Here is a 25,343-nt window from a genome sequence, read left to right as displayed (position 1 = left end):
AATTGCGAAAATACCGAACATTCAAAAAGTCGACTTTTCAAATGTCAGACTCGTGCATTTTTCGAGAATTTACAAATCCAAATTTACCAACACCGACTGATCAAAGACTCGAAAGGCCAAAATTCCGAAACCCACTGACGATAAGACAGAATGGACAAAATACCGAAAGGTTCCAAGACGTCGGAAATGGATTTATTCTTTCCAACGTCATCATTTGTAGCTAATAGATGGCGTTATGCTTGTAAAGTGACACGAGGGCGCGTTACGTGAATGCGGAACAAAATTTAAAGTAATAATGTCTTAAATAAATTAAACGTACGGGGAAAAAGATTTACTCTATAAATGTTATTAAATATATGTTGCCTATTCCTTTGCTTTCTTTTTTTCGCTAATGACACAGACGATTGTCTAATGCAATGAGATAATCTTGATAAAACTAGCATCGAGTTGACGAATTTCGCAAATCCCGAATTCTCAGGAGATTCGGTATTTCCTCTTTTCGGGATTCTGGTCCTTCTGCATTTTGCGGATCGAGATTTTGCTCCTTCCGAAGTTTGATTTTTGAGAAATAAGTTTTTCGAATGTTCGAAGTATTACCTCTCTCAATTTTTTATTTCGGAACTTTCATTTTCCGATAGTTCTTAAAATACTTTTTCGAATAACAGAGCGTTCGCTTAAACGAACGAGTGGGACCACAGTTATTTTACCGGGTGATTTCTCGAACATCCTAATTTCGGGTTTTCGTTCAGCCGACTTTTCGGTATTTGAAGATTTTGACCCACACCCGGGTGAGTCTGATCCAGCGCTTCGGGCTTTCGGCCATCCATCTCGTCGTCTGATCGCATCTTTGCGTATCTGATCAATGCAGGTATAATACACGAACACCGAACTAAAGCGAGTACCGATCGTAACAAAAATGCGAATACTGGTGCCATACGACATTATTGACACTCGTGGTGGCCGATCCGTCCGGCATATGTGTGCATGATAGTAAGTGTGACTCAGTGGTGAGTTTGTGGCTGCGAGACGTCGGTATAAATTACGGTTTGCGTGTGTGTACGTATACACGCGCATGCCGCGTCCCGGTGGTCGGAGCTGTATATTCGTTGTTCGAATACGGAACAGAGTAAAATCCAGTGATCCAGTCATATCCGAGGCGGCGTGTGGCGACGTGCGCAGAGACAGAGTGTCGGTCCCGCTTTGCCCGGCTCGTTATAAGCAGAAACGCAGTTTCTAGAGTGGCTCGCTGCTGGAACGACGTTGCAGGAGGCTCCTGTTACCCGGAGTGAAGGAACGCTATCCGGTTCGAGCCGCCAAGGGGAACCCACCGAGAAGTGCCGCGCACTACCAAAAGCTAACAACATGGCGACCGCTATAGACGACAGACAGGAACTCCTCGAACAATTTCAAGCGGTGAGTTGAAATCGACTAACTGCAATTAATCGACGCGTTCTTCCTTTGTTTACTCCCGATCTAGGTACGCGTCGTTTTTACGTTTTTTATTTGTACCAATGCCGTCCACCTAGCATTTATATAGTTATGATACATACCATTTCGTACCTCTGTCCGCTCTTCTCGCACGAACTTAAATCCTTGTCATTCATGTATGTATATTGATCGCTACCGTTATCACCCTTCCTCTCGCGAGCCGTCTTCGATTCAGCAATTATTCCTCCTACCGGCCCTCGTACCCTACCTTCTGCGATATTCGAGCGTGTATTCAACCCATTGTTGGCGCACTGGGCGGGCGACAGGCGCCGGGTCCGGGTTATCCTCGTGGACTGCCATTATGACAGTCGATAACCCCGGGGATTGGGGCATGCGTCGAAATCATCGGGAGATGATCGCGGGCTCTTGCCGGAGGTGGGGAACGATGCGAGTAACCCTTTATTTCTCCAATTCCTGTATATTAAGAGTGCCGCAATTTCGAAATTCGTACAAAATGGCCGTTACGCTCCTTATATATTATCAGCAATACTAAACGAATTTACCTTTGTACAGTAAAAAGGTGGAGCGATGTTAATCGCTATCATAAAAATCGATGATTTTACTGCGAAAAAAAATTATCTTATACAAGTTCTACGATAACATAGAGTTTACCTAGCCGAAGATTGAATAGTCGTTTTTCGGTCACTTATTGCGAGTGAGCAGTGCGATTTACTGTTAAACTAATCAAGTATGCACTGTCACCGCCACGACTTTTTGTAAATTGAAACGTTGGAATGCTGTTGGACAAAAAGCGAATCAAAGAGAACAGCGATAAAAATAATTAATCCGCACGTATATAATTCACATGTGTCGGATCGAACTTGAGATTCAACTTTGGTTGTAATGTTGATGTCTGAGGTGTGTGAAAAAAATGTAATCTGCCTACTGCAGATAAAAAAAAATTGCAAATATTTCGGCAACTATGATGATAGCATAATAGCACACACGCATCCATTCACAAATAGATGTCTATAATTATACTTCTTCAAACTAGCTGACGCTGTTCTATTCATCTATTCTTTATTCCTTTTATTTTTATTATCATCATTATTATTGTTCTTTTCTTGTATTTCGAACGGGTGACAATGCGGTGAGCATTGAATATCAATTCTACAGTCTCCTTGAACCATTCCCTACTACCAATTACCTGTTAGAACGCGTACGCTAGTGACATATACATATAAATATATATATACATATATGTATGCGTACACATATGTAAGGTATACACCATTCCGCGATGACACATCAACGCAATGTTGTACTTGCATACCGATACGATATACAGTGTTTCGTATCACCTGAAATAGCAAAGTATGCAACGAAATGAATGATAAAAATAAGTCACATTCCTCAAATGACGACTCTTTTCACAACTAGAATGTCACATATATACGCGATATATTATAATATGGGATACAACATGTTATACAAGTCCTGTTATGCTACAAGTTGACGTATAAATAGTGTTCATTTTTCTTCCATTAATTATTCTTACCTCGGCCATATTAAATTCCTCTGTTTACCTGTAATAAATACAGACTGCCTGGATAAATTTAACATGTAACATCTTCTTTAATTGAAAAAATATATTTCGTGTTATCTACGTGCGGGTAGGTATCAATAAAATAGGCTTCCTTTGATATTCTACTTTCATTTCTATTCGCGACATGTGAAGATAGGCATAATTTTTCTGCAGGAAAAAATTTATTTCCCGCTTCGAATGTTGCTCGGAATGCCTGTGTAATATGATTTATTGGCACTATAAATTGGTGTAGCATAATACTTGGTTCGAAAAGTTGATAAAAAAACAAAAAAAATTGAACGTACAAGTGACTGATCGTTGTTTTATTGCTGCTTGGTTATGTGTGTTGTTACAAAATTCATGGCTCATTCGATTCGAGGTACGCGGTCTGCATGACCGTAAATGGTTGAATACATGTAAGTATGTTTATCCATCGAGCTTAGGTAACTACTCTTATCGAGTCATAAGTCGAGGGCTATACATAGATATTTATTGCCTAGTTTCCATAGAGTAGATATTTTTAAAAGTCTCGATGTACGCAGAAGAACACAGAAAGGAATGGAAGATAATAGAACGCAACCGTGATCCTTATAGCCTTGGTTGGTACCACGTGTCTTCAGCGGCTGATCCCCCGGATCGCACTTGCGTCGCGGGGGCAAAAATCGTTGCTAATTTTGTCACTTTCGAGTACTTTTCGAGTCGTATTTAGGACTCCAAGACTGATTCGAGGATCTCGCAGTTTTTTTTTTTTTTTTGTTTTTTTTTTTCATAGAAAAATTAACGGTTGTTAATTGTACTTCGAGTTTTTCACGTAAATATCGCACATGTACAAGCTAGTCTCGTTTTGAGCGCAAGGGGTGAAGAGGAATCACATTACGTTCTTGCTCCAGGTGACACGTGCCATTCTTTTTTTTATTCTCAGCTGCTCCTTGTTCATATTCATATCTTTTTTTTTTTATTTCCTCTTTTCAAAAACCGGTTGTGACCTTTCCCTCGTACAATGCATATATGTATATATAAATTGTGGTATACCTGCCGCTTCGAAGCGGACAAAAGTTTGTACAGACCAGATAGAAAAACTATAAACACAAGAGCTTACTATTGCTACACTAATTGTAAGCTTTGATCCGTCGAACCGAAACTTACATGCGGAGTATGCGGAGAAACGAGAGAAGTATTTTTGTGAACAATATTTTCCTAGCTTTCGTCGGTCTCGACAAGACGACAAATGAACCTTGATAATGAAAATTTAATTGTGACATGGTAATTGAAGAATTTGAAAGTAAACAAAGACAGATAATCCCTGTAATATTGTGCAAACTATACTCCGAGCACACAAGCACATGTAAACAAGTCTAGTAAATAAAGAATGTTGGCGTACCGTAATTGCAGTGTATTTGCGATTAGCTACTGATAATTACTCGTACACACACAATGGGGTAACCGCATTTCTCGTGGAAAGGATAGAAATCTAGTTCAACATCTGATTTTAAGTAAAAACCTCGGTCAATTTGAATACCATCCTCATTTAGACAAATCAGGCGATCGACTCTCTTCTGTGACTAACTTCCGCGGTGTATGTGTATGACTAACATGTTGATAAAATGATTTCGACGAATATGCGTAGTATAACGATAGATGGTTTGATTATCACCATCCCAGTAATTTATAGAATCCGTCACCCGTTGATGGTTTGAAAAAAAAAAAATCACTCTCCTGGAAGTACGTGACCGCGGTCAATTAACCCGCGAGTAGATACATCAGCTGTTAAAGTTGCGAGCGAAATCAACGATCCCTTCGTCTCCTGATCTCTGGAGTAAAGAATGCAGGACGCATTTTCAGAACGTTCGCGGTCAGATCGCAACTAGGACTCTGCACTCCGATTTTTTGACTTTCAATTCTAGCGGACAGATAAATTGAAGCGGTCAGGAATGGGGCTGCTTTAGATGCGATCCTGCCGCATATACATCTCGGAATTTTAGTCTGGCTCCTCGGCTGCATGGCCAGTCGAGCTTTCTTCGGTTCAACGACCGATTACCGGTCCGGTATACACAGGCTGACTCTATTCTCACGTGTTTATCGGCAGGACGTTTAATTCCTGTGCCCACTTGGTGCGCTGTGCAGAGATCGTACAAGCGCCACTTGTGATTCCTCGTTCGTCTCTCACCTCAAAAGTTCATCATTTCGGATATTTACGAGATCCTTGGGGTCGATGGAGCCGCTTCGACACTTCAAAGCGACGGCGCAAGAAACGCGAAAGAGACGACTTCTTTCCTCACATCCAAGCGATCCTTGTGTACATTCTTTAGTACAGTTTCCCCAACGGTGTATTGAACCTCCTGGATGCCCGTCTAATAGTCTATGGGAAACACTCTCCGACAACCTACTTTGAGCACAATACGCGATGGTTTGCTACTGTTCACACGTAAACATCCTCGGTTTGCATCCTGGATTCTCATGTGAACTGTGTACCAGCAATGTGGGAGTGTCAGGATGGCGTAACAACGGATATGGCGCATCAACGATAGGAGAAATCGACGCGCCAAACATTGATTATTAAGAACATCAAACCTCAAACGGAAGAGAGCTGTGGTATTTTTTGTTATTTCCTGTAAACGTTTGAATACAAACTTATACGTATACGTCTGTACGTATCATACGCGTGAAGACGTATCAAGTTTACTTTCTGATAAAAAAAAAAAAAAAATGTAGCGTCAAGTGCTTTATATTGACCGTATATCAGTGCCGGAAATTTGTGCAGTGTCAAGAAAGTAATTAAACAATCAGCCTCTGTAACGGTGATCAATGTAACTATGTGAATCTCGGTAATTTATTACCGCAGCAACTGATCCATTCGAAAGTTGTGTCAGTTTAATTGAATTCAATCTTTGCACCTGTAGTTTCGCCCTCTGTATAATATATCGCACGGATCCTGTTGAACGGAGTTTTAAATTACCGCTTACACTGTGTTTGCACTGAGCAACGGAAAATTCTAATTGGGAGTTAGAGCCCTGATGCAGAAGGCTCTTACACGCAATTGTTGAGTCAGAGCGGATGTATCGTCTTTCGTCGTGGTACGATTTCAGAAAAAATTTCGCAATCCCGATACTCGTATTTCGGCGGTGCGATGTTATACCGGTTTCACTGAAACCTAGTAGACTGCGTTACTCGTCTAGCAATCATCGCGTTGATTCACATACATATATATACATATATGTATATGTATGTATGCATGTATTATAAGTGTCGCATAGTTACATCCGCGTGTATCGCAAGCACTTCCCGTGGCGGTTCTTATCGTGGTTTAGCAGAAAAAAGATATTAATTCCTCTGCAGAAGTACTTCAACGTTACAATCACTTGAGTTCAAAATTATGCACTGATCCGAACTGCTTGTATAATTAATCTTTTAATAATACTCATAATTATCGTAATTTATTGTGAGCGAGATCAAAGGCTTCCCGTTAAGTCGGTAAGAGTTGATCGTGCAATCTCAAATTCTGATACATTCGATATTTCGAGTCTTCTTCCATCGATTGAATGGATTTACGGAATGAAATTTTCAGTACCTATAGGAAATTTCCATATAGGTACGGAATAGGTTTTACAAAATCAAAAAGGATGGTCAAATATTATTTATGCTTTCAAGGGTCTATTGTGTACGAATTATGATATAATCTAGAAATATAAGAAAAGTAAAAAAAAAAAAAAAAAATTAGAAAACTTATTTATTGATTTCTTGCAAAAGTAGCAGATGTAAACAAATTGTTGAAATTCGTACTTTTCCACGAAAAAAAGCATGTTCTGCTAATCTACGATGCAATTCGAAGGCCAATTTTTACACAAACTTAATACACACCGAAAAATTCTACAGAATCTTGTCAAAATTTGTGTTGTTACTATTGTTTGTTCGCCATATTGAATCGGCCATTTTGAATTTTGGAATTTTGAGTTCAGGTTCGTAATCAGCGATCCTAAAAGCTCATGTGCGCAAAATTTCAAGTGAATCGCATGGAAGGAAAAATGTATGACAGGGTTAAGTATAGTATAAAATATTGAATCCTCGCGCGCTTCTTCAACCGCAAAACTACAACACTTTCGTGTCAAGGTGCAGCTTGTAATATCGGAGGACGAGCACAACGGGCTATTATGTTTTTCTTAGTCGCGTCACGTGTGCTGCAACAGAAAACAAAAGCGAAACGTGATGCTGAAAAATAGTCTCGTGTACCGTAAGTTACGCGCTGCTTAACAGGTGCTTTAACAACACTTAATACTCGGTTGCGTGAACCTGAAATCAGAGTTGAGAAGCGTGCCACTTATACCACCACACCTTGAACATGACTTCGTTGCGATGAAGTTACTCAAAATCCAGAACCCGTTTGAACGGTGAAATTCAGGAAAACTGATGACCTGCGGATATGAATTTCATGCGTATGCGCTCGATGAGTGAGGCCGAAGTTGGTAACGTTGACGTAACGAAACATTAGGGAAAATATCAGTTCTCGACTTTAGAATGAGTTTCAAGGAGTTGGCTTTTCCAAATAAGAGTATGTTTTGTTTGACATGGTTTACCAAATTTCAGGTATTGCCATGGGTGCGAAGAAACGATTTTTTCTAAACATGCATCGTTAAAGTAACGTTACTAACTTCATCCTCATCTCGATGAGCACTTCTCAGCTGAAACCATATTTAGTCGTGTAAGGTCGTCGTTCCCTGGTTTCTAATCGAGAATGAGAAAGCCGGGATTCTCTTATCATTCGCTTACTCACGCGTTTCTGTATATTATTATACGGATGCTCGGACGGATGGAGAAATGATCGGACGTGGGAGTATCTTCTAATCAAAATGATACTTGACGAAGTTGTGAGAGATAGCCTGCCGTCGCAGAGCCAGTCATTCTTTCGGTACTTACGAACTGGTATGTTATGACGAATTATGGAATCCGGGTTAAGAGATCACTGCTGTTGTTCACTAGGTATATACCGGATTTTCACGTCGATATGATTCATCTTTGGCTGCAGGTTGTTCCATCAACCACGGATGACGTGTGCGTTGTTTGACCATGACGACTTTCCCGTTCAACAGTATTGTCCATTCTAAGCGTTTAACTCACTGATCGAAGTTGTATGAGGATGAAGTTAGTAACGATACGTGTTTGGGAAAAATCGTTACCTCGCACATTTAGCATAGTGTTTGAAATTTAGTAAATCACGATAAACAAAACATACTCATATATTTCGCCTAGTCAACTCCTTGAAAGTCACTCGGTACTTTGCAATGATTTTCTCCTCTGACGTTTTGTTACGCTAACGTCACCAACTTCAGCGTTGCGAAGTTGTTAGGTATTGACCTCAGTCATTGATCAGCTACCTCCAAAGGCTGTGGTTTCGTATTTTCTGGTTCGCCCGACCTCGTTTTTCTTCATAATAGGGTTCACGCTTACGGTACGCAACATTATGATATTACAGAAGGTATACACTTTTCTCAGGGATTAGGCGTAGTTCACTTGTTAAAAGCCTTGCGTCGAATGTGCTGGCCGACGGTTCTTTGAGAACGTACTTGTAATTATGCCGTCGTTCCTTTGTTTCCTCGTGCAGGAAACTTACTGCAGTAGTAGAAGTAGTAGTAGTAGTAGTAGTTAAAATTGGTTAATTAATTGAATACGTTACTTTGGTTTAATAGCGTCAAGTTCATTGTTAGTTTCGTTTCTAATTCGTTGTACTTTTTGGCTTCCTTAACGACAAAGACCACAATCTACCTTAGCTGTACGAAACTCTAAATTATTTTTTCACTTATCGTTAGTACCTGTTTCTATAACGACACTTCGTGTGCACTTCACGCATGAAATCGACTTCGTATATAGCACGTGGTTTTTACGATCGAGTACCTTGTACCGTGCCACATAGCATGTATTAGGTAACATTTGCGGTGTCGTGAATGAGTAAAAAACGGTGTTAACAAATATGATACGATACCGATGAAATACAGGGTATCGTTTTCTTGCGGGAAATAAATTTAAAAAAATGTTTACACACCATCGTTACACACCATTTCAATCATAATTCACGTCCGTAATGTCGGTGCCTTGTTGAAAAAAAGATTTGCAGTATTTGTAGTTCGAACATCTCGTTGAAGATTTCCAGAATTTCCGATCGTTCATTTCGTTTTTCTTCAATATATATAACGCCAAGTTCTAGGCGTCCCCGATTTCATTCCTCAGACGAGCAACTGCAACAGCACATGCCCGCTTAAAACCCCTATGTAATTGCGTTGAGTTGCATCACGCTGTAACAACACTCGATGCACACTCACAAAATTGAATACATACCAACACCTGTTGTCGTTAGTGAATTTGAAACCGCTCTCGTTTGTGTTTGGCACACTAAGTGGAGGTAAATGTAGTGTGTATGTCCTAGTTCTTGACAAAGAAACACCGCCCTATGCCTCTGGGATTGACTCATCCGACGATAAACGGATTGTTTTAATGAGCAATCCGACGAGGTGCGACGGAATAGGCATACCTATTCCATTTAGTAACTTGAAGCCAGTTTGATGTTATGAATGAACCCTGAGAGAGGCGGCAACAATACGACTGGTCTTAATTAAACGTAGGGTCAAGATGCTGGTGGCTCCGTTTTATCCAATAAAGATCCACTCAGGAAGAGTTTAAAGAAAGGATCTAAACTCTTATCTACGGAAGCATCAATTGGCCGCGAATGTATGAACAAGTGCGTAGTGTTACTACGATGACGAGTGAATGTACCACGGTACGTCCACGTGGTACTGCAGCCACTGCCATGTGTGAAGTAAAAATTATCGGAAAATTTGTGACGTTGTATGGGATATTAATATTGACTGTTAGTCCGCATCGTTGACAGTGCAATTTATCAGCTGTTGAACGAACAGTCTTGTTTGATCGTGATGCAGAAGTCAGACTTACGCATACACACTTACTTACTTACAATGAAAAAAGACATGCGGGGATAAGGTATGTTGCGGAGTCATCTCATGGTCAGCAGAACCTTATGTGGAGAGAATGAGAAAAACTAATACAGAGAGCTGCAGAATTGTAACGACAGCACGTTTCATCGAACTGAAAAGTCAGGCAGATTTCAGCAGTCTTACAATTGGGTGCGTAGGACGGCCGGTCACAAACGTTCCACTGCCAGTTGGGCGTCAAGAGATGCGTAGGCTCGACGTGTGTCTTATTTTGCATTCATTAAAGAACTTGCGTCATTGCGATGATATAATTACATTGAGATCTGCAGCCCACTTGCTATGTCAAAGTTAGGATTGGCGACTATTTGCTTATTCGACATCGTCGCTCTTCTCTATGCTGACTTTACATGGCTTTGAATAATCACAAAAGAGAATTGAAATTCTACGAGATTGAAGTTAGTAACGTTACCGTAACGAAATATTGGACTTCGAAATATGAGTATGTTTCGTGTTATGACGTTTTACTGAATTTCAAACTATTCCAAAATGGTGAAATAACGGTTTTTCATCAGCATAAGTCGCTACGATAACGTTACCAACTTCAACATGGTCAAATTCTCCAAGTGCAATTTTCGCTCACAATCAGTTCAGTCGTATTTAGGTTTGTATTCAATGGCTCTTGCGTATATCTTATAATGCATGCAGTAACAATCTGCATATATGCGCTTTCCCGCATATCTACCGCCTATGTTGTTTGACTGACTTTCGAATGTTGATCAATAGCAGGGACACTCTCACTTTTCTGTAATGCGTCAACGGATTATCATTGAGAGTAGTTGATATTATTCTAATTTTCAAAATTACTTTGAAACAAGAACATATGGGAAAAAAATCAGAAAGATCAGTTAGTGTTCGCACTGTTTTACAATAACCTCTTAGAGTCTAATTGAGGGCTGAGAAGAATTTTACTCGTTCGTATTGTTCTCAGATAACAATTAACGTACCCTGCTTAATATTATAATAATTACAGCTCATGTTTGCGCATATTACTCGGGCGGAATTTTTCTCGAAGCGTGGAGAAGAGTGATTACAACGGGGATTGGAATTGGAACAATAAAAACCGTTACAAAGCGGGATTCGTTATACTTTTTTCGATCCGTGTTTACAGCTGTGGATCAGATTTACACAGACACATGTGTGCATCAATGCGTTTCAAACTGTTGTGATCGCGTCATCGGGCGCGCGACGACCTCGCTAGTATAGTTCGTGATATAAGTGTGTTTATGAGAAATTCCGATCTCGTCGTGCGATGTCTTCGCTTTAAACAATTCGTAATTATTCATCGTAGCGAAGGAGTGACTCACCCTGAGAAAAATCGCAAGGATCCCGACTGAAAAACATCCAATTATCGTATCGAGTGAAAGATAATGTAATATATATACATATATACCTACACCGCTGTCCAACTGATCGCAGACTAACGGTTATACTAAAACTGATGAATTGTTCACAGATCTATACCTACCAGAAATCGTTTGCGGGAAAATAATTATTGTTAGGTCGCAAAACGAATTTCAAATCATGAATAAATAATGTTAAAAAATATATTATTATATATTTTACTGACTACGAATAACTGTGATTCAAATCGAGCTTAGACTTTGCCCTCCATTTGAAGTCGGACATCACGGAATCGATTAAGGGACGCCGATGTAAGATTATCCAAACTTTTCGTGTGTCACGCGGTGTGATGATTTTCCAGCAGATAGGTTATAGCTCAGATTCTAATTGTTCTAAAATCTCGTTTATTCTCAATGACTGACGAAATATCGTATTTATTATACAGCATGCGATACTCGCGATTACAAACGAAGAATAAAAACAAAAAAAAAACGCCGAAGTCATCTAGGATTGTACAGCACTGTTCAAATGCAGATGGCAACTACTGGTCAACTTCTAGTCCACGTGCCACCGCGCAACCTTGTCCTTGGTGACAGGCCAGGTCTGTAACCTCGTTTCAAGAGTTCGTTGTATCAGAGAGTTCGTTTCTCTCGGATAAACTGAAGTGAGAATGATCCGAGCAAACACTACGTCGATGAGTTTCCATTTTTTCTCCTTTTTTTCATCCGCGCAAAAAATGACAACGACAGTTACACGGCATGATTTGTATTCGCTGACTATGGCCGAGTTCCAAAACAGTTCTTCTCCTCCTCGTTAACTTTGATAGCCAAAGATTTTCCGTTGATCGGTATTATGTGTAATAAATCATTCACCCCAGTTGTACATTCTTTTCCAACCCGCATAGTAAAAAATATTTTGCGAATGACCGAGCGTACTTCATACGAAAAGATACCTACTTCCAAACATCAAGGTTTAATCAACAGCTTCCATCAATTGATAAAATCTTGTTCAATCGTGTAATACTCTGTCTTATCCGCGTATGTGCGTGGTGATGTAATAAAAACTAGAAGTGTATTGGTTCCCGGTATTTTTTTTTTAATTTTTTTTTTTTTCATCGAACCTCCGTATCAATGATAACGTTGATAAGCAGCTGTGTCTGTCCGACTGTCGACTCACTGAGTGCTTTTGCAAGTTTCAATTCGGTAGACTTCCGCGAGAACGTTTTACTCAATTCTTGTCTTCTAGTAATACAATTATTCAGAGTGCTTAAGAACAATAATAGTAACAATGGAGATCCAATCGATGCAAAAATGGGATGTCATGGACGAATATTTCCAAGATTTTTTCAATCTGTTTAACTCAGTAAGTTGTTTTTGATATCGTCCCTTCGTGTTGTCTCTAGTAATTAACATTCGACTCGCAGACAGTCAATAAACCTTCGCAATGATAGAGATTAATAGTTTATTAGCATGACTGATGATTTTATAGAGATGTGAATTATTTGAGAATCAATTTTACCGATTTGTTGCAGATCGATCAAAATGGCGATGGTTTCATTGACTTGGCTGAGCTTAGAACAGCGTTGGCCGTATGCGGATTCAAAATGCCCGGCTACAAAGTTCGCCAAATGATTGAAGAGTACGACGACAAGGAGAGACTGGAGCATAAGGGACGATTGTCTTTTGAGGAGTTTGAGAAATTATGCAAAGAGCTGAAAGCTAACGAGCTTGGGTCTACTTTCAAACAAGTTGTATCTAAGAAAGAGAATTTGGAAACTCTCGGCGGTATTTCTGACGCTTCGAGCGAGGGAACGACCCATTCAGTAAGGCTGGAAGAACAGCTGGCCTTCAGCGACTGGGTAAATACAAACTTGGGCTACGATCCGGACCTTAAACATCTCCTGCCGATTGATCCAGAAGGAAAAACCCTCTACGATAAGGTCAAGGATGGAATACTCTTGTGGTAAGTCAAGATTATCGGACACGCAGTGCTGAAAGAATCGTGTACACTATTAATTGTAAGATAAGATAAAGCATATTTTCAGGGATATCAGATAAAGAGGCGCGGTTTTGAGTAGTTAATCCATTTGTTACATGAACAGCTTACTCTTCATATTCGATATATTGAAAAGTCTTGATCAAATCCCTCCGGATTTGGCAATAAAAATGCCATGACTCATCCGCTTTATAATTTGACGAATTCAGTTGAAGTGCATGTCTAATTTTAAAACGCATTTGTTACAGTAAAATTATAAACCATTCCTGCCCGGACACGATCGACGAAAGGACTATAAACAAGAAGAATTTGACCCTCTACACGAAGCATGAGAACCTGACGCTAGCTCTATCATCGGCCCAAGCAATTGGTTGCAACATAATAAACATTGACGCACACGATTTGACGAAAGGATCACCTCACCTAGTCCTCGGACTCTTGTGGCAGATAATCAGAATCGGATTATTCAATCAAATAACCCTTGAGAACTGTCCAGGTTTGACAACGCTGCTGCAGGACGGAGAGCGGATCGAGGACCTACTGAAGTTGTCGCCTGAGGCGATACTTCTGCGATGGGTGAACCATCACCTCCAGAATGCCGGAATAGCGAGAAGGTGCAACAACTTCCAGTCGGACATCACCGATTCGGAGATCTACTCGCATCTGATAAAGCAAATAGCTCCGGCAGACGCTGACGTGACTCTGGAGGCTCTGATGGAACCGAACCACAGCACAAGGGCGGAGATAATGCTGCAGCAGGCCGCGAAACTTGGTTGTAGAAGTTTCGTCACCCCGAGCGACGTCGTCAACGGCATTTACAAGCTCAACTTGGCCTTCGTTGCGAATCTGTTCAACAACCATCCTGGCCTGGACAACCCTGAGACCGTGATCGAAGGACTGGAATCACTGGAGGAAACAAGGGAGGAAAAAACGTATAGAAATTGGATGAACTCGCTGGGCATTTCGCCCCATGTGAATTGGCTGTACTCCGACTTAGCCGACGGTCTGGTGATATTCCAACTCTACGACATTATCAAGCCCGGCACGGTCAGTTGGAACAAGGTTCACAAGAAGTTCACCAAGCTCAGAAAATTCATGGAGAAGCTGGAGAACTGCAACTACGCTGTCGACCTTGGTAAACAGATGAACTTCTCGCTTGTCGGTATTGCCGGGCAGGACATTAACGACGGCAACGCGACTCTGACGCTGGCTTTGATATGGCAGCTGATGAGGTCTTACACTCTATCGATCCTTGCCTCGTTGGCCGGGAACCAGGGCAGTCCGATTGTTGAGAAATCGATCGTTCAGTGGGTCAACTCGAAGCTTCAAGCCGCGGGGAAGAGCAGCAGCATTAAGAGTTTTCAGGACTACAGCATATCCGACGCGAAGGTTGTTATCGACCTGATCGACACGATAAAACCGGGGATCATAAACTACGAGCTGGTAAAGGAGGGCGGCACCGAGCAGGAGAACCTGGACAACGCAAAGTACGCGATATCCATGGCCCGTAAAATTGGGGCGAGGGTTTACGCCCTGCCCGAAGACATCACGGAAGTTAAACCAAAAATGGTGATGACAGTTTTTGCCTGCCTAATGGCCTTGGACTACGTACCAAACATGGCCTCCGTCAAGGCGAACAACGGCGACGTTATCATCCAGTAACGAAGCGGGGTTTTTTTTTTCAACACCGCGTATGTTATCTTGTACACATCAAACCATCCCTGGAGCAACGCCGCCGCCTCCCGCATGGCTTGTTGCTACTAAACGTAAAAATTGTACATACGATATTATTATATATTTAGGATAATTTAATTATCGTTATCAAGATGAGAGGCGAACACGCAAATCGGGTTTGTCACATATTCTCTATCGCGTCAGCATGACATCGTGTGTTTCGAAAATGTAAAATTGTATAACAAGAAGGAAAAGAAAAAACGTGCAAGAGTATCTCGTAGCGAAAAATTAGTCACAAGATATTTTGTTGCGAAAATTTTTCATCTAAAGAATAATAACAATAGGTATTGCTCTTGTAACAATATTCGGGATATTTCTTGCCTCGTTGCAATGCTTCGCAGTGTACAGTGTTTCACGTTTTAGTAATGCTACACTGTGCGGCGACAGCATCGTAGTATACGTGTTAAACTTTTACAACGGGTTTGTACACCTGAGGAAAGTCGAGTTTCACTGGACCTTAATGGGCGAAATGTTTGTGCCCACATTATGATAATCATGTTCCTCCAGAATTCAATAGTAGGCTATATTTATATACACAATTTCCAATTTTGTACTGCTGCATATTACTAAATCTATAATAATAATAGATTAGGGCTGGCAGTTGAAGAATTTAAAATAACCCTATACTAAAGACCAGAATTCGAATAATTGTACAATCAATGTCATTCTGAAACCTGCACTTATTGCATGTTACCTCTCTGTTTCACAGTCAGTTTAAATGAAAACGAATACTTTAATATACACATATTGGTTCTTACTTTGAAATCGAATTTCATCGCTACTTACTTTGATATACCAATACGTTAATACATAATATCATAATATTAATATTAAAAAGAAAACATTTATTGTAAAAATGTTACAATGGTAATTAATTAATTCACACGTAAATATGAATTTGATATCCATATATTTGTATGATGAACGTGAGAGTGTCGCGACAAATTACAATATTCATCAATTTATGGATGTTTATAGATCAATTTTTGTCATATGAAAACATCTTTCTTGTTTTCTATTTAATCAGCGAGACGTGCATTGCTGATATACATTCCAAAAGTCACTTCCCAGACACAGTCGCGAAAATTTTTTGCCTTATCAATTGAACGGGAATTAAACAAAAAATTGAACCAAATTTTTCATTTTTCACAGTAATTTGTATGTACTGCTGTTTTCTATTGTATTTTTTTTCCTTTTCTTTCTTTGTGTTCGTTCTATCATAGGAAATATAACGTCGGCGGACGTGGATACAGACAAGAAATAGCCCCCCACCGCCCCCAGTCGTTCCTTCTGTGATTGACAATGAAATGACAAAAGAGAACAATGTATATGTACAGCCTCTTTAGTACGATATGGTTGGAGTTAAGGTTACAACATCAAATTTTTTCAAGAATTCAATTCTTCATTAATCAACATACTATTTGTTATTTAGCCAGGTTTGTCTATCAAGAATGTTTTTTTCTTCGTTCATCAAAATCCAGCGATATTTTTTTAAACTAATAGGCTCTAATGATATTAGATGCCACATATGTCGTATACGAGCTGTAGACGAAGGCCATATTTAAAAAGTGAGAGATTTCTTGAGTCTTGGGCATATTGCAATTTTGCTATTTGAAAATTAAGAGTTAAAAAGAAAATTTTATTATAGTTTTGGCTAAAAAATACATTTTAGTCATTTTTAGTCAAATATAATGATGTATGCATGCATAACTATTACAATGAGAACGAGACGATAATCCACAACGTTTTGACTGCGACAAAACGATTCTTAATTATTAATTATTCCAATCATTGTAAGTGAATACAATTCAATTACGACCACGATGCAGAAGCATGATTTGATTTCGATTAGAATTCATTAAAATTATTAAACCGGTGATCTTGAGGAAGACTGGAAAGATACAATTAAGTAATCCGTACGTCAAGATCGCGAACCCTAATATATTTCCCAATGAGACAATTGAACGGCGTCATAAATTGTTATGAGTAAATTATTCAGACTGTGTGTCGAAGCCAATGCTCGTCTCTTCGTATGCCGATATAAATAGTAGGTGTAATTTAATTGTAATTTAAATAAAGACAAAATTATCTAAAAAAATAGAATCTTCTACTGTTGATATTATTAAACTGAGTTTGTTTCCAAATTATAAGTTTGAAGGTGAATACAAGTTAACAGCTCATAAGCGATCACGTGATATGCAATGAAAATTTTTATTCAATATAAATACATGAACTTTGTAATTTTGTAATTTCGTTTTTTTTTTTTTTTCACTTTCACTCGAATTAATTTTTAAATATTCGATAACATTGTAGGTTCTATACTACTATACACATGTCCATAGGTATTGCAGTCGTCATAAAATACCACCAGTGTACAACGTCAGATAAGTGATGAGACGCCGTACTTTCGAAGATGTGATCTATGCGGGAACACAGCTCTCTGGGACGGAGATCCTGGTACTCTTGTTATGGGGTTTCTGGCTGAAGTCAGGGTGAGCTCCCTGATCGATGCGCTGGGCAAGAGAATCGGCGTAGCTGCTCTTCTCAACGCAGTGCATCTTCACGGTCTTTTGCTGCTTGCTGGTCGGCTTGCAGCCTGGAGCACAGGCGGCGACTGGCCTCTGAGAGAAACACACCTGGCCACCCTCTTGAGTCACGCTGGTTCGATAGGTCGTGCAGCTGCCACGTGCCTGGCTGTTCCTTCCGGAAAAGTTCTGATGTTTGTTACCGCGATAACTTCCTCCGTTCCTTCCACGTCCGGCATCCTGGTCGCTCACGACATTACCTAAAAGAAGGACTTTGCGGTAGCACTTGGCTTGATCAGCTTTGCGTGCGTTCTCTTTTGCAGGTCCTTCGCAGCGGTCTTCATTGGTAAGAGCATAGCTGGCGGCGAAGTACTCGGGCTTCTTCAGGATGCAGTTTTCTGGAGTGGTGAAGTCGTCATGTTCTTCTCCGGTGAATGTTCCGCAAAGTCCACGGATCTGGTCGCGGTATTTGTTGTTTAGAACCAGCTTCATGCGTTGTCCGTCGTAGGCCGCTTTGACGCCGAATGTCTCAGAATGAATCACGACAGCACCCTGCTGTCCGAGGTAAGCCTCAAAATCGTATTCGTCGTCGTCGTCGTCGTCGTCATCGTCGTAGCGGTAGACTTCGTGTTTTGAAAGTTGGACAGATTGGCCGTCAACCTTGATGGAGGGCTGGTTGTTGTTCGGGTACATGTGGATTTCGGTATCTCTGAGAACCAGTTTGCATTCCCTTTGCTTGTCGCTGATATCACGGCAGACTGCGCTGACTTCCATATCGTCGGAGATACCTTCATCGTCGTCGTCGTTGTCGTCATCGTCGGGAATGGCTGTCATCACAACGTGCCAGCAGTTGCCAAGTTCAATAGGGTAGGTCTTGTTGTCGAAAGTAGATGCGGCAGAGTGGTCAATGACGCAAGTTGCTGTAAATGAATTCAACAAGAACGTTATGTTGCGGCGTTGATGCGCTCTAAAAAAGATTGAATATGCTTTTCGAATGTATCGTTAACTCACGATTGTATTGCCCGGCAAGGACTTCCCTTCCAAAACGACGCTGAGCCGATTGAACGGGGTCTATGGCGAGGAGGGGAGCTGCCCACGCGCTGATGTCCAGATCTGTAATGTTGGCGTCGAAACCAGGTGCGTTCATGGTTACGTTGAGGCTTTCAAAGTTGGGTGACATTCCGTATCCGAAATTGATCTGGCCTTCAGCCTCGTTTTCGGGATCGACATAGTTTTCGTAGGCATAGTGATAGGTCAGGTGGCGAACAATGCTATAGGCTTTAGCGGTGATATTCTTTACTGTGTCGGGAATCTGCTGGTACTTGATGGTGAAGCTACCTTCATCCAAAGAGTTTGCGCGAGCCGTAGCGTTGCGGCAAGCTGGCAGAACGTTGTTACCCTCCTGCATCTCTTGAGCACATTGCAGAACCATCGGGTCATCTTGAAGATACTCTCTGCGTTCGTCGGACTGCTCTAATTTACCTTTAATTTGTACTCTTGCGCCAGACTGGCAGTTTTCACCGAATTTAATGTCAACTGCGACTTTGGTTGTTGGCTCGGCCTTCAATGCCTGGGCGAAGTTCATGCGTGGGATTTGAGGACTTGAGCTTTGAGCGGACATGCAGATCTCGTAGTTCTTCTGCTGTGCAGGGTCACTGCCGTAGTAGAAGACGACTCGGCTCTTATCGTCAACAAAGCTGCTGGCCACTGCGATAGTGGCTGCAAATTGCGCCTTGTTCTTACCATGGAATTCCGCACCAAAATCGTAAGCCCGGGCATACGCGTCTTTGATCCCGGAGGCAGCCTCCCTCAGGAACTGCTCTTGACGTTTTTCACTGTCAGGTTCGCGGCTGTGGGGTTGAGGGGCTGAGGCGTTGCTGTCGGAAGATTGGTTATCATCGTCAGCGGAGCTCTTACGGCCTGCCGGGTGTTGGTAAGCTGACTTTGAAGCTGAACTGCCGCTCTGTCCCTTCGTGTAATCGGAGTAGGAGAACGTAAGTTCTACGGCGTCGTTGCTGCTTTGTTTAGCATCCCAGATCAAATTGTAATTGGACTGTTGGATGCTTTCTACGTCTGAGGAGAAGATGTAAGATGCCAATGGATCTTCAGACTCAACCATCCTCAAGGCCCAATTGCTTAGCTTTTCAGGTTCATCATCACTTTCAGCTGTGAAACGGAACACAAAACCGGTAGACTTATCTCCAAAGGACCACTCTCGGTCTTCCGAATCGTCATCATCGATGGACTGGTAACCTTCCTGTTGGGAAGCTGGTTTTCCATTGAGAAGATCGTACTGAACAGTGTATGGCCAGCTGCTGTAGTGCACAAGGTTATAGCTCTTATCCTGGTCAATGGGCTCAAGGTTCATGCGGATGTGGCTATTTTCGAAATCCAAATCAACTTCAGCGCTCAGTGGCACGTTGATTTGGAAGTTCTGATCGTAACCAGCCATATGGTGATGGTTGCTGCTGGGGTTGACAAAACCGAATCGTGTGATCATCTTTTTGGAGTAGACGGCATGAATTTGGGCACTAGCGTTCACCGCAGCAGGAATAGAGATCTCATGGGAGGAGCCGCTGTAGTCACCTGGGTGTGCTCTAGCACGTACTTCGCCGCCGATTTGTACAAGAGAAGGAGTCTTCATGGTGTAGACAAATAGCAGACCCATCGCCGTTGGGAAAATGACGGTCACTTCGTTGTCACTGTACAGTTTGGTGTAGTTGAATTTCTGGCCATGTTTCAAAGAGGCTGCGGCTGACTTGACCCCTAAAAATATTTATTGCCATGATAAATCGTTCGCCGAAGTAGAAACTAAGTTATCTAGGAAAACTACATTTCTCAAATTATGTACTGTACTTACAGCTGGGGAATTGTTTGATGGTGTTGTTATCGAATGCCATGAAACGGGCGGATTGAAGGAATCCGTCGATGAAAATATGTCCTTCGAGTTCTTCGTCGTCATCGCTTTGGATGTTTAGTGCACTCAAAATATTTTGAGGACTGAACTTGCTGGACTTGCCTTTGCCTTTCTGGGCATTGTCATCGTCATTCTCGTATTGGTCGTAGAGAACGTCGAGCAAATCATCAAAGCTGGATACCGCGGCACCATAGAAACTAGTGGGCATTGCGAATCCACCTTTGTTACGTTTCAAGGCACCAAATATAGCCTGAGGGGCGATGCTGTCCTGACTTCCGATCCAGCTAAGACTAGCTTTGTAAGCAGCGTTCAACTCTTCGTGAACATAATCGTGAAGCCAGCTTCGGGAATACTGGATACCCATGTATTCGGGATTTAGCATATCGCGTGCAGCACGTGCGTTCGCAGAGCTACAAAGAATAAGTCACCATGAGTCATTACTACGGTAATCTGATAATATTATTTCTCTTTTTGAGATTCTTTGGGTACTTACTAATCAGAATCGTAAAGTTCAGCTGCTGATTCGATGACAGACTTGACGGCAGAGTTGACCTGGTTGTTCGTGTCCTCGTTGGTGAATTGAGCCATGCGTTGGAGCATACTGGCGGGTGGGTTGGTCTTCATCAGCTGGAAGACTGCAGCGGTACGAACTTCAGAAGATTCACCAGTATTTTGGTAGATCTTGTACAGTACAGCGCGTGTTTGCTTCGGGTACAGTTCAGCTAAGTTGGCCATACTGAGGACCATGGTCAGGCGTTGAAAGTTTGTGGCATCCTCTTCACCTTCTAGGTATGGTTCAAAAGCAGCGAGCATCTTAGGGTGACCGACTTTACCAAGAGCACGGATGAACACTTGAATTTTTGGACTGTAAGCTTCACGGATAGCGCTCTTCATTTGATTCTCCAGGTAAGGAATCCATTTGTTTTGAACAGCTGGGTTGTTCTTAGGGGAGAGACGACCGTAACTGTGCACAGGATAGCGATTATGGGCCGAGGCGTTGTTTACCTGCGATTCACGTACGAGATCTGCGAAAGCCAGAATTGCTGTAGAGTTGAGGTGAGCTTGTTTGGTGACTTCTTGGCTGGTGGCAAGCTCAAAGAATGCATCCATGTACTCAGAAGTAGGATGTCTGGTGGTCGCTGGCAATACGGCGATCAATTCCGCAGCTTCAAATCCCTTGACCTTCTTAGATAAAATCCAGTCCTTGATCACAACCAACGCAGGTCCAGTACCGGCTTGAGCAACTGCGTCGCGGAAGGCTGCCCACGAAGCACACTTGATACTCTGGGTTTTGCTATCCTTATCACCTGGGCATTGAGAGGCTGGTGTGTACATCTTGGACGCGGCCTGCTCGATCTGCTTCGTACTCATGGTACGTAGTCGGGCAGAAAGGTCAGCAAACTTTTCAAGGGTATCTTCCTTTGGGATGCTACTCGGTTTTTGAAGCTCGGCGCCGATCTGATCAGCGAGTTTCTTGGTGTAGGAAACTAGATCCATGTGATCTACAGTGACTTTGCCGCCGACCAAGAAAGGCATGGGACGGTCAGGAGCATTTTGCAAGGTAGGTTTTGCCAACCAGTATTCCTCGCTGCTACTAAGGCTGTCACTTTCGCTTGAGCTGCTGGAACTTGAGTCAGAGCTATCGCTTGAGTCATCATTAGCTGCACGAGCTTGACGATGTCCACGTTGGTCATTGTACTGGTTTGGATTCGGGTAGCGACCATAGTTGTGTTTGTATGGCCGACCCTGACTGTGACCATTTTCTTCCGAAGACGAGGATGACGAAGAAGAGCTAGAGCTTGACGAAGAGGAAGAAGACGAAGAAGAGGAAGAAGATGAGGAGTCGTCATCATCACGACCGTTGTTTCTTGAGCTACGCTGACGTTTGTCGTTTTCCCTGTAAGGGATGAACACTAGGTCATCCACAGACTCTGGGTTGGATGGAGATTTGGGGCTTCCAGAAGCAGAATCGACTGATTGCAGGGTGATGTTCAGCCTGCTGACAACCATACCCTTTTGTGTGTTATGAATAGTCGGGCTCACTATAATTTTGTTTGTGGTGACCGATGACTGGATGGTGAAATGATCAAGACTTCCAGAAATAATCACACGGCTGACAGACGATTTCTGCAACAATGAAAAACCCTCTTAGATATGTTGATAAAAATTTGAGTATAAACGCCCCCCTCTATTAATATGCACCGGTGCACAAGTGGGTCGAAAACATTTACAGTCAATATATGCACTTACAGAGAGCAGATCACCCATGGAGTTGCTTCCAGCTTCCCAATCAGTTTCTCCACTGAAACCAAAGTGGTAACTCCTACGATTTCCACAGTTACTGAAGTTACTCGTCTTCACAATATCAATGATCTGTCCATCTCCCTTGAGATTTGGGAATGGAGCCAGCTCCGGTTTAGTTTGGAGCACGAATTCTGGCAGAGGGCTAACGTCGTACAAGACCTCACACTCGCCGGTAACAGTATCTTCCATGGTCACGAACGTGGCGTAGGCGTTGTTACCTTCGGGTTCCTGGTTGTAGCGAGATTTTATGGCGTTCTCACCCTGCGTATCAACTTGAAGTTGACTGACGATGGACTTGATAATGTTGACCTGGTCGACTGGCAGAGACTTCTCAACGATAAGGTCGTCGATCGCGCCATTTTTGAATTTGATCTCAAATGGCTTTTCGCTCAGCGGGAACTGCTGGAAATTGGTCTTCTTCTCGGGTAGAGGAGAATCCCATCCACCAGGTAGCTGAGCGTGAATCTCTGCGAACTGAGGACTTTGGATGCTACAGCTCAACGAGTCGGATCCTTTCGGCTGACACTTGAGCTGAGCCTTTAACGCGATACCGGTGTACTGATCTTCGAGTTGGTGAAAAGCCGCCAATGTGCGACCGCGCACCTGATAGGTGTATTCTTGGCCTTGCTTCCAGGCATTTTGATTGGCCGCGGAAGCGATTCCAACTACAGGACAGAGAAGAATTTTTTTCAAACATGTTAAAATCAATCTTGTTTGACGAATTACAAGCTACAATGATTTTTCAGCTTTCGACTTTTACAATCATAAAACAAAAATCGATTTCACCAATTATGATGTAATCCGAATACATTACTATGCTATGCTTGTGAATTTTGTGACAAAAAGTCAAAATTGAATAGTTGCAAATAAAATAATGTGTATACATCAAGTACTTACCAAGGAGACACAGAAGTAGAGGAGACCACATTCTGCTGCTTGACGTCCAGTTGGAGTGATGAGTACCGATTTTGCAAGGGCTTTTATACCGATTCGATTGATCTCTACGACATTTAACCCTTCAATTCTGTCGACTCTAGCAGTAATCAGTCGACATAGTAACAGTGTATCAATCTATGTCACGCGTGGCAATTTTTACGAAAAACTGCCGACTTCCTTTCGCATGTTGAAACTCTGACCTTTCTGTACCACCGGATGCTGCTCTCGATAACGATTTGCTCTAATGCACTGTTGTCGAAGCGTGAAACAAACATCTTGACCGCAGTTCGAATGTCTGCGATGGTGTATTGGCACAGTACCCTTTGCTCACCCAAACTCTGATCAGGTGCGTATTCTCATTTCTCATTTATTGTCCAATTTTCTTCAACGAGTTTAAGATCTCAAAATTTGTTTTGTCAACATTTCCTAGACAATAGCTTTTTGAATTGTTCTGTTTTTCATCCGTTCTTTTCAAAACCTAATCTGAACCCTATAAAGCATCCTCTATTTCTGTGAATCTTCAATCATAAGCTTCAATTATTGATTTTCTATTTCCTTATATGTGTTTTAGTAATTTTTATCGATTAGGATCTAGTTCAGCGGACATTTATCAAAATCTTGAAAACGTCGCAAAAAATTAATTCCACCTTCTATGTAATCTCAACTTGCTGAGTGAAAAACTCATTGATATGGCATGGAATGCCTCGTATAATATTTTTTGAAGCGGAATAGTTTGCTTCAAACGGTAGTCATATATTTTATCAATTCGTAATATCGATTCGCATTCTCTGATAAATACTATATTTAAAATTTGAAGTCAAATATGATCTACTTATATGACATTATTCGATCCATTTAAGTATTTTATTCTTTCAAATCACTGATAATTTGTACAGCAACAAGCGCATGCTTTCAACGACAGGCAGATATTCAATTTCTACATATAGGAAACTGGAATAACAAAATACATTACAAATACTCAAAAATCGATTTTTAATCTGACAAGCTTACCATCTAAACATCAGAAGATTTGAAGGATCAAGTTGTCATCTTTCGCATTTAATTGATTTTGAAAGTTCGACGAAAGCAAGAGAAACAAATCGGGAAATATTCTCGGGTGTTTTTTTTGTGTTGAATTACTTCTTTTAGAAATGAGCCAAACTGCATCACGGGGAAAGTTTTGGGTATCCTGCAAGTATTTGAAAATTTCGATAATTGAGGGAAGTAAATTTTGGAGCTCGGACGTAAGTCTCCTTTATGCAATCTGAGTATATATTCCAAAGTTTATATTCTGGTAGCAAGAAATATAAACATAGATGTGTGCATGCAAATTGCGACCGATTGCAACTGTGACTGCAAGTATGAGTCACCAACATCATCGACACGTAAGCCCCGCATAAATGGGCGAACAATCGAATGCCTTTAGAATGATAGTATACCCAAATAATTCGACAAACTTTCATCGTCGAAATCTAAACTACCTGCATGAGTATGAAACATGATACCGAACCTATCGTCTCTGGTCCGTTGGTAAGAGTAAATATTCGTAAATGTCATAGATATAGAGAAATTACGTAGCG

The 25,343-nt window shown here is 41.5% G+C and overlaps 2 protein-coding genes across 3 annotated transcripts; one reads left to right on the top strand and one right to left on the bottom strand.

The window, feature by feature from the left end:
• The first annotated feature begins 1,122 nt into the window (after window positions 1-1,122).
• On the top strand, window positions 1,123-17,181 carry LOC124182574 (plastin-3). 2 transcript variants are annotated; one of them, XM_046570025.1, is made up of 3 exons: window positions 1,123-1,413; window positions 12,884-13,314; window positions 13,596-17,181. In XM_046570025.1, exons 1-3 carry the CDS (start codon window positions 1,363-1,365, stop codon window positions 15,007-15,009), a joined length of 1,896 nt encoding a protein of 631 aa, XP_046425981.1. In that variant the 5' UTR covers window positions 1,123-1,362; the 3' UTR covers window positions 15,010-17,181. The 2 variants fall into 2 exon arrangements, with proteins under 2 accessions (XP_046425981.1, XP_046425980.1); XM_046570024.1 differs by lacking the exon at window positions 1,123-1,413 and adding an exon at window positions 12,536-12,714.
• A 92-nt stretch (window positions 17,182-17,273) lies between these two features.
• Window positions 17,274-23,839, bottom strand: LOC124182571 (vitellogenin-like). Its single transcript, XM_046570014.1, has 6 exons — window positions 23,725-23,839; window positions 22,774-23,492; window positions 21,017-22,650; window positions 20,467-20,933; window positions 18,618-20,372; window positions 17,274-18,526 (listed from the first exon to the last, which is right to left on the bottom strand). The coding sequence occupies exons 1-6, from the start codon at window positions 23,753-23,755 to the stop codon at window positions 17,502-17,504; spliced, it is 5,631 nt and encodes a 1,876-aa protein (XP_046425970.1). The 5' UTR covers window positions 23,756-23,839; the 3' UTR covers window positions 17,274-17,501.
• Between the last annotated feature and the right edge of the window lie 1,504 nt (window positions 23,840-25,343).

Source organism: Neodiprion fabricii, chromosome 5, assembly GCF_021155785.1.
Source record: "Neodiprion fabricii isolate iyNeoFabr1 chromosome 5, iyNeoFabr1.1, whole genome shotgun sequence".
In the NCBI taxonomy this organism is placed as follows: domain Eukaryota; kingdom Metazoa; phylum Arthropoda; class Insecta; order Hymenoptera; family Diprionidae; genus Neodiprion; species Neodiprion fabricii.
Note: the sequence above shows the minus strand (reverse complement) of the source record. Positions and strands in the feature narration are given on the sequence as shown.

Bases quoted from the DNA above. Each gene is read 5' to 3' on its own strand.
- LOC124182574 (XM_046570024.1), top strand. From the start codon at position 12,640: ATGGAGATCCAATCGATGCAAAAATGGGATGTCATGGACGAATATTTC. The intron at 12,715-12,883 runs GTAAGTTGTTTT...GATTTGTTGCAG, and splicing joins TTTTCAATCTGTTTAACTCA to ATCGATCAAAATGGCGATGG. The intron at 13,315-13,595 runs GTAAGTCAAGAT...CATTTGTTACAG, and splicing joins AAGGATGGAATACTCTTGTG to TAAAATTATAAACCATTCCT.
- LOC124182571 (XM_046570014.1), bottom strand. From the start codon at position 23,755: ATGTGGTCTCCTCTACTTCTGTGTCTCCTTG. The intron at 23,493-23,724 runs GTAAGTACTTGA...TCTGTCCTGTAG, and splicing joins TCTACTTCTGTGTCTCCTTG to TTGGAATCGCTTCCGCGGCC. The intron at 20,934-21,016 runs GTAAGTACCCAA...TATTCTTTGTAG, and splicing joins GAACTTTACGATTCTGATTA to CTCTGCGAACGCACGTGCTG.